Source organism: Mustela nivalis (assembly GCF_964662115.1).
Source record: "Mustela nivalis genome assembly, chromosome: 19".
NCBI lineage: Eukaryota > Metazoa > Chordata > Mammalia > Carnivora > Mustelidae > Mustela > Mustela nivalis.
Window position 1 is genome coordinate 4,580,737 of NC_139038.1, and position 19,041 is coordinate 4,599,777.

At 44.7% G+C, this 19,041-nt stretch overlaps 2 protein-coding genes across 2 annotated transcripts in view; one reads left to right on the top strand and one right to left on the bottom strand.

The window, feature by feature from the left end:
* RBAK (RB associated KRAB zinc finger) overlaps positions 1 to 19,041 on the bottom strand; it is an 813,856-nt gene that overhangs the window by 735,562 nt on the left and 59,253 nt on the right. The window lies entirely within an intron of this gene.
* Positions 7,059 to 15,048, top strand: LOC309854223 (speedy protein E4-like; the record flags this gene model as incomplete). The annotated part of the gene is made up of 5 exons (XM_082713055.1): positions 7,059 to 7,233; positions 8,097 to 8,155; positions 8,639 to 8,724; positions 14,633 to 14,801; positions 14,986 to 15,048. The coding sequence occupies 5 exons, from the start codon at positions 7,059 to 7,061 to the stop codon at positions 15,046 to 15,048; spliced, it is 552 nt and encodes a 183-aa protein (XP_082569181.1).

Sequence of the window (19,041 nt, forward strand, 5' to 3'; positions counted from 1 at the left end):
GAGCTAGAGAGTGAATCCTCAGTCGACTCTGTGCAGAGTGTGGAGCCCCATGCAGGACTCGATCCCACAACCCTGAGATCTGGTCCTGAACTGAAAACAAGAGTCCCCCCACTGACTGAGCCACCCAGACTCCCCTGTTCTATTGTTAAATAACCATTAAACCAGACTGTGTTGCATGTCACAGGCGAACTACTAACAAGACAGCAAGGAGAAAAATGAACCTCGCCTTTTCAATCAGCTCGGCAGATACAATCCATTACCTAGAAGTTCTCCAGCAAAACAATACACCTGTTTCAGGGTCACAGGACTTGCCAGCGGCATTTGCTATAAGTTTTTCATTGTTCATCCTAAATGTACCTTGTCATCTTGGTGCCCATCCGTGCCAGTTGTCTCTGTCCAAAGGAAAAAGAAAACTACTTACCCATTTCTGACAAACAGGTCCTTAAAGCTCAGAGCTAGGTGTCTAGGGCCCAGCCTTAACTCTCCTGGTGACAGAGAGACACTACCTTCCTTGAGGTTTACATTTCAAAAAGAGATGGCTCCCAGGTCCTTAAGAACAACCATCCCCTGTTACCATGCTAGCAAGAAAATGGTTTAGCTTCTAGGAGATTTAGATACATACAAAATCCACAGAGGAAGTTTTCTCCAGGTAACACTCGTTCCAAAGGTAATAGTACTGATTTATGCTAATGATGGGCACATAACCCATTCCTGATTTCTCTCACTGAGGAGTTGCATCAAACTAATCCTGCACAAAAGGCGTGCTTCTCCGGAAGCTGCTCTGTCCGCCCTGGCTGTGGCTGTGTAGCCCGGAAGTCCTGCCCAGCTCTTGCTGCTAGCAAGTGTGGTCTGTGCCCGAATTCCCACCAACAGACTTCTCACCAACAGAAGGCTGGAATTCATGAGAGGTGACCACACTTCCCCTAGGCCCGAGACTGGAAAACCTCCAGGCACATTTCTTCTGTGTTCTTTTCCATTTTCGGCAGGTAAAGGAAGGAAGCTATGCTGAGCACCTTGGGGAAGGCAGGCAGAGCCCCCGCCTGCCCCGTCTATTGGGTCCTGGCCTCCAGCCCTTGTCTCCCCGATAGGCTCTGACCTGCTCACCTGAAGATTGGGACACCCTCCTGCCTCTCTGTCCACTCTGGTTCTCTGCCTGTGAACTCTGGCTGTCATGCCTCCTTCCCCCTCACCACACAACTCTGTCCCTGCAACTGAGACATCCTGGGCACCCCCAGGACCCCTGCCACATACCTCAGCCTAGATAACTCTCTGGGCGGTGAACTGGAAGCTCTTGGGGGCTCACTCCTCTCTCCAAATGACTAAACCCTGTCATTTCATATATTCATATATTTCCCCCTCCTAGAAACTTCTTTAAGCAGGGAAGGCAAATCTGAACCCTGTGATTCTGTCTGGGCCAGATCTGCAACATTTTTTTATTTTTTAAAGATTTTATTTGTTTATTTGACAGACAGAGATCACAAATAGGCAGAGAGGCAGGTAGAGGGGGGGGGCGGGGGAGCAGCCTCCCTGGTGAGCAGAGAACCTGATATGGGGCTCAATCCCAGGACCCTGGGATCATGACCTGAGCTGAAGACAGGAGCTATAACCCACTGGGCCACCCAGGCGCCCCTGGACCTGTACCTTTAAAAAATATATACATATTATTTATTTATTTGACAGAGAAAGGGCACAAGCGGGAGCAGCAGAGGGAGAGGGAGAAGCAGACTACCCGCTAAGCAGGGAGCCTAATGCTGGTCTCTGTCCTAGAACCCCAGGGTCAAAACCTGAGCCAAAGGCAGACACTTAACCGACTGAGCTACCCAGGTGCCCCAGATCTGTAACTTTTAATGTGGCTTCATTAAGATCTCTTCATTTATTAGTATTTAAAATATAAAGCTTTCTCTTTTTGTATTTGTTTTAAGTACAAATATTTCCCCCAATTTGTCATTGACCTTTGGAACTTAATGTTTTACTTTTATTTTCTGCCATAGGGACATAATGTTTTTAAAGATTTTTATTTATTTATTCATGAGAGACAGAGAGAGAGAGAGAGAGGCAGAGGCAAAAGTAGAAGCAGGCTCCCTGCAGGGAGCCCTGATGTGGAACTCAATCCCCGGACTCTGGGTCTATGATCTGAGCCAAAGGCAGACGCTTAACCATGCAAGCCCCGCAGATGACCCTCACTTTCTCTTCCTACTTTTCTTCTGTTTTGACACCATACTTGAAGAAGCCTTTCTAGCCCTTAATTTTCTAAGTAATTGCCTGTGTTGGCTCCTGTTTCTCTTTAACACATCAATTTTCTGAAGATAACTGGCAGCCATCCTCAAGATTTGTGAATCATTCTTCTCTTAAAGTCTTTCATCCATTTTTTGCCCCCAAACTAGCACATTCACGGTGACCAGGAAATGTCAGAGGCTATGAACGCTCAAGTTTCTAATCTGTATGAAAGAATTAGTTCTTCTTTGAAGCCTTGGGACATGGCTTGCTTTAATGGAAGGGGCCACAGAAGTGTGAGGGAAGTGACTGAATCTGCATCCCCTCTTATGCAAAATACTGGTTGGATGGATTTACAGGGAAGCTGCAACAAAGTAAGACAACCCAGGGGCCTTAACAACAGAGATGAATGGTCTCCAAGTTCTGGAGGCTGGGAGACTGAGATCCAGGTGTGGGCAGGCCTAGTTCCTTGGCAGGGTTGGGGGGGCTGCGGGGGCTCGGTCCCATCCTCTCTCCTTGGCTTGTAGCCAACTGTCCCCTCTCTATGTATCATCACACTCTCTTCTCTCTACCTGGGAGTCTCTGTACCAAATTTTTTTTTTTTTTAAGAGTTATATATTTATTTTAGAGAGGGAGTGCATGACCAAGGGGCGGGCAGAGGGGGAGACACAAAGAGAGAGAGAGAGAGAGAGAAAGAAGCAGACTACCTGCTGAGTGCCCTGCCTAGCTTGGGGCTCATGACCTTGAGATCACGATGTCCTCCCTAAGGCTTCATTTTCCCTTCATTTTCCTCCGTAGAAACCCACCACCAAAAAAGAAAGAAAAGAAAAAGAAGAAGAAAACATCACGTTCTGAGGTACCAGGGGTTAGGACTTCAACACACGAAGAGGGGGAGGGGGCTTGGACGGAAGCACACAATTTTACCCTAGCCTTGGCGTCCCTGGTCTTGTCCAGTTTGCTTCCTCACTGCCTTGGTTATGTTAACATGGGCAGAACGCTTACAGGTCATCTTATCTACATATTTTATTTTATAGGTTGAAGAGATGGGACCCTGAAGGCAGGAGGATTTGCACAAGGGCATGTGCTGCTTTGTAACAAAACCATTACCTTCCCATTCTCACCGCCCCCATCTTATTTTATTTTATTTTATTTTATTTTATTTATTTGACAGAGAGAGATCACAAGTAGACAGAGAGGCAGACAGAGAGAGAGAGAGGGAAGCATGCTCCCTGCTGAGCAGAGAGCCTGACGCGGGCCTCGATCCCAGGACGCTGAGATCATGACCTGAGCCGAAGGCAGCGGCATAACCCACTGAGCCACCCAGGCACCCTCACCGCCCCCATCTTTTAGACAAGCGTATTCTAACTACTGGCTTATGTTCTCCAGATTGTCTACCAACAGGAGTCTGAGCAGATGGAGAAGGGACATCGTGAAGAGGACAGAGGACTTGAATCAGAGCAGCCGAGGTGAATCCTGGGGTTTTGCCTCAATCTTTAGCGCATCACATCCCTTGTTCTAAAAAACAATCCCAGAGGTGCCTAGGTGGCAGTGGGTTAAAGCCTCTGCCTTCAGCTCTGGTCATGGTCTCAGTATCCTGGGATCGAGCCCCGCATCGGGCTCTCTGCTCGGTGGGGAGCCTGCTATGTTGTGTGCAGTTACTGTGTCTGATATGAGATCTGTAGACTTCATCTTCTCACTGAAAAGTTTTCTTCTTTTTACCAGACTCTCCCTAGTTCCTCCACCTTCCCCACCCCTGGCAACCTCCTTTTTTTTTTTTTTTTTAACCTTCGGTTTCTCTGAGTTTGACTTTTTGTTGTTTTTTTAAGATTTCCCATATAAATGTTACCACGCAGTATTTGTCTTTCTCTGTCAGTCTTATTTCATTCCACATAATGCCCTCAAGGTCCATCCATGTTGTCACGAATGGCAGGATTTCCTACTTTCTCACCTCTATACAAATACCAATCTACAGCTCCCTGTGTATGGACCTCACATCCTCTTTATGCACGCCTCTGTTGACGGACACGAGGGTAGTTTTCCTATCTTGGCTATTGTGAGTAATGGTGCAATGAACACAGGAGGGCAGATAGTTCTTTAATATCCTGTTTTCATTTCCTTTGGATGTATACCCGGCCATAAGAGTGCCAGATTATATGGTACTTCTGGTTTTTTGGGGTTTGTTCGTTTGGTTTTTTAAAATCTTTGGAGAAACCTCCATATGGTTTTCTGGGTGAACTGGTTTGACTTTATTTATGCTTGGACTGGGCTCCTTAGCTATCCGTAAGTTTGATCAAAGTGCAAAATAAAACTTGAGGCACATCCTAAATTAAAGATGTGTTTTTCATCCAAGGTCATACAATGGATCGAAAGCAAGGCTTACCCAAAATGTGGACTCAATACTGGCGTCCATCAACAGATGGATGGATAAACTGAAAATGGTATGTATGTATCACTGTTCTTCTATGATTGTGAAAGGAACATGTAAAATGCAAACATACACACACACAGAATGGATATTATTCCTCTTTAAAAAGGAAGGAATTCTGTCACACACTATAACACAAAGGAGCTTGGAAGACATTTTGTTGAATGAAATAAATCAGAAACATACGCATAAAATACTGCATGATTCTACTGATAGGAGCTATCTGAAATAGCCCAATCTCTAGAGACAGAAAGTGGAATGGTGCTTGCCAGGGGCTGGGGGAGGGGAGAAGGGGGAGTTCTCCTTCAGTGGGTGCAGAGTTTCAGTTTCAGGGAAGACGAAAAAGTTCTGGAGAAGGATGATGCAGAGACCCGAAGGTGCATACTGCTACCAAACCATACCCTCAAAAGTGGTTAAAATGGTAAATTTTCAGTCCTGTTATTTTAACACAGAAGGAGAGAGTGAGCAAGATTCAGATGCACAGGTGAGAAGCAGAGGTAGGAGGGAGGAGGTTGGGAAGAGGCTTCCTCTGATGTTAATGGACAGCTGGCCAAGACCTCCGTAACGGCGTCTGTGCTACCGCATGCTTCCCACCTTCTTGGTTAAACAGATTCTGCCTTAAACGGGAGATTTTTCCATCTAGCCTTTTTGTGCATGTGGCATTTTGTTCAAAAGATACACAAGTGGTCATGAAGTTTCTGGGTCGAGAGTGATACACGGGCTTACAAATTTCAGATGCAGACTAGAGCTGATTAATTGCGATCAAGGGGCAGGTTTTGGGTGGTCCAGGGACTTCTTAAGTTGTAGACACCGTCTGATTGTGTGAGAACACAGGTACAGTTATCTACCGGTTCAGGTTCCCAAAATGTCTCTTGGGCTCAGAGATGCCTCAGAGGAGAGCATGAGTGCTCCCCCACCACTGAACACCCACCCCCAACACAATGTCAGTAAAACATGGAGCGGAAGAAGTCTACCAAATTAAGCGATTTAAACTAACGTTTTTTAAAAAAAAAATATTTATTTATTTGTCAGAGAGAGAGAGGGAGAGGGAGCGAGTGAGCACAGGCAGAGAGGCAGGCAGAGGCAGAGGGAGAAGCAGGTTCCCCGACGAGCCAGGAGCCTGATGTGGGACTCAATTCCAGAATGATGGATCGTGACCTGAGCCGAAGGCAGCTGCTTAACCAACTGAGTCACCCAGGTGTCCCTTAAACTAACTTTTAAATCCAACAAGTCCATGTACCTGGAACCTTCTTGACATACTTATGTCTGTCTTGTAAGTTCTTACGTTTCGGCCCATCCCAAATTCCCTTGTCTCTTTCCTCCTTCTCCCACCAGATTGTGCCCTGAATTAGGAATAGGAAGAATGGAGAGAGCCCAACATGTGCCAAGAGGGGAGAGAGCCGGGCATCTGCTGGAGAGGAGTAGAGTGATCCAGACCCCTCGAGGACAGTTTTGGAGGATGGTCCAAGGCTGGGTCGGTGGCTGGAAACAGCCCTTACCTCGAGATCCCAAACTGGACACCAGTGTGGCAGTTACGTGTTTCCCTTCAAACTGGTTGCCAGGCTGGAATGACCTGTGACATCAGAGGCTTCCGACCTTCCTGATTGGAAGGACCAGATTCCATGGTGCTTGGCAGCAGAGGTGGACAACTGTATCTTCACAGACCTTTTCGCCACTCCTGGCTTTGCCCCAGCTTGGAGAAGGGATCAAGGGCTTGTGTTCGGTCGGAATTTGCCCAGAAAGGGTCTCAGGTTTCTGGGAGGCCAGAAAGAGCTAGGGAGAAATCATGGCTGATGATCAACCTAATCAACCGCATTCCCAGTCTGAGGACCAGAGTCCCCAGCCTAGCACCTCAGGGTACCCATTCAATGTGGTGGATGATGAAATCCCAGGACCATCAGGTGAGAAAGGAGGAAGAGGAAGGGACTTGAGAGGCTTGGCTAGTAAAGAGGAATGGGTACAAAAGTCAGGAAGGAGTGTCTGAGTAGGGTGTGTGTGACAGAAGAGATCCAGAAAGCCGGGGATTGGAGGAGGAAAGTATAGGAGTTGGGGACAAAACTGTAACCATGGAAGGAATACCCAAGAAGCAGGGAAAGAGGGTTAGGAGATGAGGTCCAAAGAGGAGGTAAAGGAAGAGAGGAAATGATGTCATTATTCCCAGGGGAGAAGTTATCTACAATGAAATTTTGAGGATTGGGCTGGTGAAACAGTGCCAAAGATGAATGGGGACAGATGTGTATCAACAAAGGAGAAAGATGGAAACATGGTTGGGGAGATGTCAATTGTCAGGAAGGCTGGAGAGAATGAAGGGGAAGTTGGGGTTTTTGGAGGGGGAGAAGGGGTGGCTGAATTCCAAAGACAAAAGCCTTATACTGTAGCCTGGTTTCTTCACTCAGCCCCCTGGGTAGACCCCCGCCCCATGCCTGAGTCCCCCACAAGGAAGAGAGGAAGGGATGAGTCAGATGAGGAGACGGGTTTTGGCGCTGAGGACATGTGGGTCGTGGAGTCACTGTGTGGCCTCAAGATGAAGTTGAAGAGACAACGGGTGTCTTCAGTGCTCCCTGAACACCACGAGGTCTTCAAAAAGTTGCTTGGTAAGAAGATCTCCTCCAACCCTCTTCCATTTTCTCTTTAAATTCAAGAAGCTTCCAATGGAAAAGAATTTTCCAGTGGAAAAGAATTCTCTGAAGGTTGGTGAGCTCTCCATCCTTGGAGGACTCTATAATGATCCCTCACTGGGACACTTAAAAATGACAGAGGATTAGGTGAGACTTGGAGAAAGGTCTGTACTTGGGATGAGAAAGGTTGGTCTCAGTTACACTCCTGAGATGTCTTAGTTCTTATTGGTCTTTAGCTTTTTTTTTTTTTATATTTTATTTATTTATTTGACAGAGAGAGAGAGAGAGATCACAATCAGGCAGAGGCAGACAGAAAAAGGGGGAAAGCAGGCTCCCCGTTGAGGAGAGAGCCTGATGTGGGGCTCGATCCCAGAACCCAGGGATCATGATGTGCGCCGAAGGCAGAGGCTTTAACCCATGGAGCCACCCAGGTTCCCCTTATTGGCCTTTTAACTCTAAATGTCTTTGGCTGTGTGTGTGGAGTTGGGCAGGGGGTGTGGAAATGACATGCCATCTTTAGACCCTTATGTCACTGTGGGATGAGAAAATGACAGGGAATGACTGTGGTCTCCGCAGTGGCATGTCCATGCATGATGAGACAGCGTCCCTGTTGACCTCCCATCCAATCTTACAGGTGGGCTCCCTCAGCCTCCCCACGCCAGAAGCCACCAAATTTCCCTGGGAGGTGACTGTTCTTTGCTCCTTTTTGCCCATCAGCCTCACCGCTGGCCACATCCTGGAAGTTCCCCAGGAGAGGCATCATTCTCCTCTTTGCCCTGGAACGCTCCCACAGTAACCCCATTCTGCTTGTCAACCTGACCTATGCCCTCTTTTCACAGAGGATCCTGTCATTCAAAAATTTCTGGCCTGGGACAAAAATCTGAGCGTATCCGACAAGGTATCATTGTTCTCCACTCAGATGTGTTCTTGCTCCAACATCTGTCCTGGGGCAGGGCGATGCCTCCAAAACCCTGTCTCCAACCTCATCCTGCCAACACTTCCCGCTGGGGACCTCGTGGTTTCCTGCAGGTCCTCTGGGACCTGAGTCCCAGGCGTGCCCCTCAGGCTGTTGCCACCTTAAGTCCCTTCTCTCTTAGCTCTTGGGTGGGGCTCCCTTGGCTCCAGCTTCTCAGAGACCCTCCAGAGGCCGGCTGTCCTGAAGACAAGCCCTCAGACCAGCACAGCTTGCTATCCTGGGAGCACCATCAACCCTTCCCTTGACTTCTTTGGTTTGCAACCAACCTGTTGACACCAAATAAGCAAATTCACCCAGTCCGTCAAAGCGGGAGCACCTGCTCCAGCCTCCTGTCCCCATCCCCCACTGGTTTTCCTCGCCCAGGATGTGACCTCTCTCTGACACTGTCTCTCCTCTTGCCGCCAGTATCTCCTGTCTATGGTCATAGCTTACTTCAGCCGTGCTGGCCTCTTCTCCTGGCAGTACCAGCGAATCCATTTCTTCATAGCCCTGTGAGTATTTTTGTCTCATCCCTCAGTAGAATTCGCTACCTGGGTGGATGGAGGGGGAAAGTGGGACCCTAACCTTTCATCTACTTTTTTTTTTAAACCATTTGTAACCGTTTATTAAACTACTTTTTTAGAAAAACTGTTGACCCCGTGTATAAAAACGATGGGATTATAGTATAGTGTTTTTTAGACTGTTCCTTGTAAACACAAACATCCCTGACGTCAGCCAGGAGAAGCAAACAGAAGACCCTTCTAAGAGGACAGAAGGAAGGAACGGACACGGCCCTGCCCTGAGCAAACAGACTAGCGAAGCAGCCGGTCCTGATCCTCCGTCTGTCCCCTTCCCACCGCGATACCAAGAGTAATTGTTTTCCTCTACGAATTCCCAGCACAAATGCCTCGATTCACGCCCCCAAGACATAGCACAGATCTGTTGTGAGTGTTCCCGCGGGTGTGTCTTACAACACTGTCCCCAAGCCTGCGGGCGCTAGGTGCATGAAGTCCTTCAAAGCTCTGGTCTCCTCCTCCACTCTCCAGGGCCAGTGGTGTCTGGGTCAAGGCAAGGCTTCTGAGATTGGATCCAACCCTTTCGTCTTCGACCGATTTGCTCATCCCCTTGGTGTTTCAACCTTCTAAGGACACTTCCCTCTGTTCCTATATTGCGTTTTCTGTCTAGGTAATTTTGCACCTATACCTGAGGAAAAGAACTTGTCCTCAAGGTCAACTTCAACTCCCAAATCTTCAGATGCTCCCCCCTTCCCCGCCCCGCCAACCTCCCTGACTTCTGCACCGCAGCAGCACTTCTGTTAAAATCCGAGTGTCATGGATATTCTGGACTATGGTTATTGCCTATCCACTCACCGCTCCACCCCCCTGTCCCCTTCCCCAATCCCATTAGACTCGAAGCCTGCAGGACTTGTCAACATATTACCACACTCTCAAAGCACTGCAGAATTCCTTCTGTTTTGCATAGGTTTAAGTTATGTTGGGACTAGGAGGTGATCAGTATTGCACTTGAACATGAGAAAAAGCATCATTTATTCATTCAACAAATACATATAGAGTACACCTTATGGACCAAGGACATGAGGCAATGGGAAGAGAGGTTCAAGAAGTGCGTGTTGAATTAATGCACCCAATGAACCCAGTCCTGTATTACTCATTTGGTATGAAAGTCATGGTTACAGAATAGAACAGGGTCAGCTCCTGCCCATGAGAGATGTATATGGCCTTGCTCTATGGGAAGACAGGTTTGTGCACAAACTAGCTAAAGGGTAGGGGTGGGTGTGGGTGTTCCCCCACAGGACATGCCCTCAGGCTTCCCATTGAGTTCCCTCTCCATCCTCAAGCTAGGAGAAGTCTCTGCCGAGCCATGCCTTCCTTTTTTAAAATTTTTTTATTTTTAATTTTTTATAAACATATATTTTTATCCCCAGGGGTACAGGTCTGTGAATCACCAGGTTTACACACTTCACAGCTCTCACCAAAGCACATACCCTCCCCAATATCCATAATCCCACCTCCTTCTCCCAACCCCCTCCCCCCAGCAACCCTCTGTTTGTTTTGTGAGATTAACAGTCACTTATGATTTGTCTCCCTCCCAATTCCATCTTGTTTCATTGATTCTTCTTCTACCCACTTAAGCCCCCATGTTGCATCACCACTTCCTCATATCAGGGAGATCATATGATAGTTGTCTTTCTCTGCTTGACTTATTTCGCTAAGCATGATACGCTCTAGTTCCATCCATGTTGTCGCAAATGGCAAGATTTCATTTCTTTTGATGGCTGCATAGTATTCCATTGTGTATATATACCACATCCTCTTGATCCATTCATCTGTTGATGGACATTTAGGTTCTTTCCATAGTTTGACTATTGTGGACATTGCTGCTATAAACATTCGGGTGCACGTGCCCCTTTGGATCACTACATTTGTATCTTTAGGGTAAATACCCAGTAGTGCAATTGCTGGGTCATAGGGCAGTTCTATTTTCAACATTTTGAGGAACCTCCATGCTGTTTTCCAGAGTGGCTGCACCAGCTTGCATTCCCACCAACAGTGTAGGAGGGTTCCCCTTTCTCCGCATCCTCGCCAGCATCTGTCATTTCCTGACTTATTGATTTTAGCTATTCTGACTGGCGTGAGGTGGTATCTCATTGTGGTTTTGATTTGTATTTCCCTGATGCCGAGTGATATGGAGCACTTTTTCATGTGTCTGTTGGCCCTCTGGATGTCTTCTTTGCAGAAATGTCTGTTCATATCCTCTGCCCATTTCTTGATTGGATTATTTGTTCTTTGGGTGTTGAGTTTGCTAAGTTCTTTATAGATTCTGGATACTAGTCCTTTATCTGATATGTCGTTTGCAAATATCTTCTCCCATTCTGTCAGTTGTCTTTTGATTTTGTTAACTGTTTCCTTTGCTGTGCAAAAGCTTTTGATCCTGATGAAATCCCAGTAGTTCATTTTTGCCCTTGCTTCCCTTGCCTTTGGCCTTGTTCCTAGGAAGATGTTGCTGCGGCTGAGGTCGAAGAGGTTGCTGCCTGTGTTCTCCTCAAGGATTTTGATGGATTCCTTTCGCACATTGAGGTCCTTCATCCATTTCGAGTCTATTTTCGTGTGTGGTGTAAGGAAATGGTCCAATTTCATTTTTCTGCATGTGGCTGTCCAATTTTCCCAGCACCATTTATTGAAGAGGCTGTCTTTTTTCCATTGGACAGTCTTTCCTGCTTTGTCGAAGATTAGTTGACTGTAGAGTTGAGGGTCTATTTCTGGGCGCTCTATTCTGTTCCATTGATCTATGTGTCTGTTTTTGTGCCAGTACCATGCTGTCTTGATGACAGCTTTGTAATAGAGCTTGAATCCGGAATTGTGATGCCACCAACTTTGGCTTTCTTTTTCAATATCCCTTTGGCTATTCGAGGTCTTTTCTCGTTCCATATAAATTTTAGAATTATTTGTTCCATTTCTTTGAAAAAGATGGATGGTACTCTGATAGGAATTGCATTAAATGTGTAGATTGCTTTAGGTAGCATGGACATTTTCACAATATTTATTCTTCCTATCTAGGAGCATGGAACATTTTTCCATTTCTCTCTGTCTTCCTCAATTTCTTTCATGAGTACTTTATAGTTTTTTGAGTATAGATTCTGTGCCTCTTTGGTTAGGTTTATTCCTAGGTATCTTATGGTTTTGGGTGCAATTGTAATTGGGATTGACTCCTTAATTTCTCTTTCTTCTGTCTTGCTGTTGGTGTAGAGAAATGCAACTGATTTCTGTGCATTGATTTTATATCCTGACACTTTACTGAATTCCTGTATAAGTTCTAGCAGTTTTGGAGTGGAGTCTTTTGGGTTTTCCACATATAGTATCATATCATCTGCGAAGAGTGATATTTTGACTTCTTTTTTGCCGATTTGGATGCCTTTAATTTCCTTTTGTTGTCTGATTGCTGAGGCTAGGACCTCTAGTACTATGTTGAATAGCAGTGGTGATAATGGACATCCCTGCCGTGTTCCGGACCTTAGCGAAAAAGCTTTCAGTTTTTCTCCATTGAGAATGATATTTGCAGTGGGTTTTTCATAGATGGCTTTGATGATATTGAGGTATGTGCCCTCTATCCCTACACTTTGAAGAGTTTTGATCAGGAAGGGATGCTGTACTTTGTCAAATGCTTTTTCAGCATCTATTGAGAGTATCATATGGTTCTTGTTCTTTCCTTTATTGATGTGTTGTATCACATTGACTGATTTGCGGATGTTGAACCAACCTTGCAGCCCTGGAGTAAATCCCACTTGGTCGTGATGAATAATCCTTTTAATGTACTGTTGAATCCTATTGGCTAGTATTTTGTTGAGTATTTTTGCATCTGTGTTCATCAAGGATATTGGTCTATAGCTCTCTTTTTTGATGGGATCCTTGTCTGGTTTTGGGATCAAGGTGATGCTGGCCTCATAAAATGAGTTTGGAAGTTTTCCTTCCATTTCTATTTTTTGGAACAGTTTCAGGAGAATAGGAATTCGTTCTTCTTTAAATGTTTGGTAGAATTTGCCCGGGAAGCCGTCTGGCCCTGGGCTTTTGTTTGTTTGGAGATTTTTAATGACTGTTTCAATCTCCTTACTGGTTATGGGTCTGTTCAGGCTTTCTATTTCTTCCTGGTTCAGTTGTGGTAGTTTATATGTTTCTAGGAATGCATCCATTTCTTCCAGATTGTCAAATTTGTTGGCGTAGAGTTGCTCATAGTATGTTCTTATAATAGTTTGTATTTCTTTGGTGTTAGTTGTGATCTCTCCTCTTTCATTCATGATTTTATTTATTTCGGTCCTTTCTCTTTTCTTTTTGATAAGTCGGGCCAGGGGTTTATCAATTTTATTAATTCTTTCAAAGAACCAGCTCCTAGTTTCGTTGATTTGTTCTATTGTTTTTTGGTTTCTATTTCATTGATTTCTGCTCTGATCTTTATGATTTCTCTTCTCCTGCTGGGCGTAGGGTTTCTTTCTTGTTCTCTCTCCAGCTCCTTTAGGTGTAGCGTTAGGTTGTGTACCTGAGACCTTTCTTGTTTCTTGAGAAAGGCTTGTACAGCTATATATTTTCCTCTCAGGACTGCCTTTGTTGTGTCCCACAGATTGGAACCATTGTATTTTCATTATCATTTGTTTCCATGATTTTTCTCAATTCTTCTTTAATTTAGAAGAAGGATGCTGTTTAGTCTCCATGTATTTGGGTTCTTTCCAAACTTCCTTTTGTGGTTGAGTTCTAGCTTCAGAGCATTGTGGTCTGAAAATATGCAGGGAATGATCCCAATATTTTGATACCGGTTGAGTCCTGATTTAGGACCGAGGATGTGATCTATTCTGGAGAATGTTCCATGTGCACTGGAGAAGAATGTGTATTCTGTTGCTTTGGGATGAAAAGTTCTGAATATATCTGTGATGTCCATCTGGTCCAGGGTGTCGTTTAAGTCCTTTATTTCCTTGCTGATCTTTTGCTTGAATGATCTGTCCATTTCAGTGAGGGGAGTGTTAAAGTCCCCTACTATTATTGTATTATTGTTTATGTATTTCTTTGATTTGGTTATTAATTGGTTTATATAGTTGGCTGCTCCCACGTTGGGGGCATAGATATTTAAAATTGTTAGATCTTCTTGTTGGGCATACCATTTGAGTTGATATAGTGTCCTACCTCATCTCTTATTATAGTCTTTGTCTTAAAATCTAGTTGATCTGATATAAGGATTGCCACTCCTGCTTTCTTCTGATGTCCATTAGCATGATAAATTCTATTCCACCCTCTCACTTTAAATCTGGAGGTGTCTTCAGGCTAAAAATGAGTTTTTTGGAGGTAACATATAGATGGGTTTTGTTTTTTATCGTTTCTGATACCCTGTGTCTTTTGACAGGGGCATTTAGCCCATTAACATTCAGGGTAACTATTGTGAGATATGAATTTAGTGCCATTGTATTGCCTGTAAGGTGACTGTTACTGTATATGGTCTCTGTTCCTTTCTGATCTACCACTTGTAGGGTCTCTCTTTGCTTAGAGGACCCCTTTTGATATTTCCTGTAGAGGTGGTTTGGTGTTTGCAAATTCTTTCAGTTTTTGTTTGTCCTGGAAGCTTTTAATCTCTCCTTCTATTTTCAATGATAGCCTAGATGGATATAGTATTCTTGGCTGCATGTTTTTCTCATTTAGAACTCTGAAAATATCATGCCAGCTCTTTCTGGCCTGCCAGGTCTCTGTGGATAAGTCAGCTGCCAATCTAATATTCCAGACATGCCCTATTGATGACTGAGTGGCACTCTGTGACACTGGGTAATAAGCAACCTGTGTGTTGCTGTGAAGCTGAGCTCAGATGGGGGAGGGGCATCTTTCCCGTCCTGCTCCTGACCAGCCACCTGATGTCTCTCTCCAGCTACCTGGCCAGTGATATGGAAGAGGATAACCAGGCCCCCAAACAGGCCATCTTTTCATTCCTCTATGGGAAGAACCGGTCCGAGCGACCCTTGTTCCACAAACTGAGATTCCAATTTATACGATCCATGAACTGGAGGACCAGGGTGTCCCGAGAAGAGTGTGAAGAGGTAGGTTGGCTGGAGGGATTTGGGGTGTGGGGCCCAATGGGAGAGAGAGGAGGTGCAGCAAGGGTCATGGGGATTTGGGACCAGAAAGAATTAAGGGTCTGGACGACAGGAGGGAGCAGGTCGGGGGTCGCGGGGGCAGGGCCCATCTGGAAGTTGTGTTCTCATGGGACCGCTTGTCTTCTAGATCCAGGCTTTTGATCCAGACCTGTGGGTGTGGGGGCGAGACCGCCTCACTCTGATGCCCTAGGTCTCCTAGGGCCATGGAGGCCTGAGGTCATCGGCCTAAGGGAAGGTAGGTTACTGTCCTCATGGGTCCAGGCACAATGATTTCTTGTGTAATGAGGAGATCTGAGGAATCCAGTAGCTGAGCCCACGCTCCTCTCCCTAGCCCCACACGTCAGCCTTCCATGAGTTATGAGGTGGAAGCCGTACACGCACTCAGGTCCCAGCCACGAGCTGACAACCCCACAGAGCCATGACTCAGGCAGACGTGCGGGAGGCCAGACCTCAGGAAAACCAGTTTGTCACAGAAGCATGGACTTGGCTGAAATAATTCCATTGAAACCAATTTGGCCCAGATGATAGCTCTGAGGAAATGTTGACTTTCTGTGAAAAGGGAGCAAGTTTCCAATTTTTCCCCTACATTGTGTTTTTACTTTCTCTTTCATGCCTCAGAGATATGAATTCTGGGGTCTTATTTACAACAAAGTAAATGTCTAACAATAGGACATTGGATGGAACAGTCTATCTATCCAATAATAAAAGATAAATTAGGACTAGCTGTGCGTTCATCCAGATTTGCTTGCTACACATTTTTGATGCCAGATGACATCTGTCAGTCCTATGTGACCCCTGCCCACTTTTGGACGAGTCTCTCATCTCGTTCCATTACATCTTTCCCCTCAGGTTCACAGTCAAGGAGTTTGTCAGAATGAGTGAACCTTCAGAAATACTAGTTTCAGGGTGCCTGGGTGGCTCAGTGGGTTAAGCCTCTGTCTTTGGCTCAGGTCATGATCCTAGGGTCCTGGGATTGAGCACCACATCGGGCTCTCTGCTCAGCTGGGAGCCTCCTTCCCCCTCTCTCTCTGCCTGCCTCTCTGCCTACTTGTGATCTCTGTCAAATAAATAAATAAAATCTTAAAAATAAAGAAATACTAGTTTTTAGCATAGCTTATTGTGATCAGCATGTATAGTTATAGATTTGGGCAGAGGATTAAGTAAAGGTTTGGTTTAAATAATGTGAACTAGTTCTCAGTCCATTCGGGCTCCCACAACGAAGTACTACATGGCGTTGAGCAACAGACATTTATTTCTCATGGTTTGGAGGCTGGAAGTCTGAGAGCAGGGTGCCGGACCCTTTTCTGGGTTGCAGACCAAGTGGGTTCTGAGTTATGTCACTGGGGTCTCTTTTATCAGAGCACTACTGCCATTGTTGTGGGCCCCCCCATGACCCAATCATCCCAAAGACCTCATCTTATAGCACCATCACCTTGTGGGTTAGGATCTCAATGTACAAATTTGATGGAGGTGAAGAGACAAACATTCAGACCATGTAGCACTGACCAAATTTAGGACTAGGTGTTATGATTAAACATTAGGATCTAGGGTTAGAATGGAGGATTATGTGGTCTCATGGTTCATGATGTTGATGTTTGCAGTATGGTTCTTTGTTCAGACTTTATGTAGCACAAAAGGACCAAGGTGAGTTTCAGGTCTAAAGCAACATTCTCTCAAGTTTGTTTGTTTGTTTTGTTGTTGTTGTGGTTTTGTTTTTGTTTTATTTTTAAAGATTTTATTTTTCAGAGACAGAGAGAGAACACAGGCAGGGAAGTAGCAGGCAGAGGGAGAAGCAGGCTTCTCATTTGAGCAAGGATCCTGATGTGGAACTCATTCCCGGGTACCTGAGCCAAAGGCAGACGCTCAACCGCCTGAGCCACCCAGGCGACCCTCAAGTTTGCTTTACTCCCTGAGCAGAATCACCTAGAGTCCTGGCTATCAAGCAGATAACCGCATGTGACATTAGGCTCATGAAAAAATTGGGGCGGGGTCAGGATCACCAAAGTCCAAGAGTCATAACTGAAAATGAATTGGGGTTTAGAATGAAGGATTAGAGATAAAGTTGGATTTATGAATTAGTCTAAATTCTGGTTAGAACTGACCAAGATGTCTGGAGCGTTGACTCCTTGTGATCTGACTTCCTCTCTTTCTCTCAATTTCAGATCCTTGAGCCCTGGGAGACGCAGATTTACAGCAGGAAATCAATCTAGACACTAACAACAGGCATGAGGAAGGAAGAGAGGAATCTCTTGTGCAGATAATCTAGAAGAATCCAAAACCTTATAAAATTACCTTAAGGGAATTTTCATATTGTACTCCGAGGAGCTGGGAGTACTTCTAGGAGTCCAGAGAAGGACAATAAGAAACCAGGCTTTTTTTCAAGATCCACCCTCTCTTGGGGTGCTACCAAATATTTCAGATTATTTAATTCAAATCTCCCTTGAGGTAGGAGTTGGAGATCCTCTTTTTTATGCATTGGGACACAAACAAGGAGGAGATTACTTCAAAAATATTAAAGGGGAGACAAAGTATTATAATCGCCTAATATTATGCCATGAAGTTCTTTGGTATATTTTGAAAATGTTGTCCTTAGACCTACTTTATTTATTTTTATATTTTATATGTATGTATTTATTTTTAAAAGTTCTGAAATAGTCATAGTTTTCAAAACATGTTCCTACAAAGTTTTGTGATGAGATTACACCTGTAGATAAAATATTGTTGACATATTTGGGATAGGTTTTTGTGTTTTTACTATAGCTATATATCAATTACACTCATAGCTAGGTAGGTGATTCCCTCAAGTTGTTATTACTGTAAATGTTTATTTGACATGTAGTCTTCATTATTAAATTGTGGGAATCAGTTGTAATTCTTTTACTTGCCTGGATGACACGTTTGTAAGTTGTTTTATGTTATTTTAGGTTATTAAAGAGGACACTGCAATGTGTCTCTTGAGGAAAGTACAAAGATTTGTGATGAGAATACACCTGTAAATAAAATATTGTTGACATATTCGGGATAGGTTTTTATTCTTTTACTATAGCTATATATCAATTACACTTATAACTAAGTAGGTGATTCCCTCAAGTTGTTATTACTGTAAATGTTTATTTGACATGTAGTCTTCATTATTAAATTGTGGGAATCAGTTGTAATTCTTTTACTTGCCTGGATGACACGTTTGTAAGTTGTTTTATGTTATTTTAGGTTACTAAGACACTGCAATGTGTCTCTTGAGGAAACATAATAAAGATAAAAGTCTTCATCTTCGTGGTGTTTGTGGTCATCTCAATTGGTCTTACTGTTCATTGTCCAATGATACTCTTTCTTAATGGGGTTGTGATTATTCAGCCACACTTCTTACCTTTGAAAAAGAAGTATAAGCTTTTTTTTAGTGAGGATGTGGGTGGATTTTTTTTAAAGAGGAGCTAAAGCTGTCAAATAAGAGAGGCATGGAGAAGAAAGAGTTAATGGCAGGAATCCTGAATATTGGAGGAAACCATCTTGGGAGATGGTAGCCCCAGAGAATACTGGGGCTGTCTCAAATACCAAGCTTCAGTGTCCGCGGGAAGCATCCCATGGATGTCTTGGCACATAGATGCATATCACCCGTCATGAAGCTCACCTGAGCTTGGTGACCAGAGTTTTTATAGGGGTTTCATTATGCAAGTGTGATTAACTCCATCATTGGCCATACCTCGAACACAGTCTCCAACTCTCTTCCTTCCCGTAGAGATTGGGCTGATATCAAGTGGTTCAAAGCCCCACCCCTGTTGGGGTTCCTGGTATGGCTGGCCCTATCCTGACTCATCTCACCAGCACAAACTAAAGTTTGGTCCACGGGGCCCAGTGTGAGTAACAAACACTCCTATCACTCAGGATTCCAAAGATGTAGAGGTTCTCTCCCAGGGAGCATGGAGGTAGAGGTATCTGAAAAATTATTTATACAACACACTGGCTACGGTAGGAGATTGGCAAAACTCAGGTAGTCAGGGAAGGTAACAGTTTGGGGACAGATCTATCACAGGAGATCTGGAGAAGTTGAACAAATAAGGATTGAAATAATGGGGCCTCATGGGGATTTGGAATAGCTTGGGAGATGTGAGATATGTAGGAGATGAACACAGCACTCTAGAGGAACAACAAGCAATGGAGTAAAGAGAAACCAAAGGGAAAATTG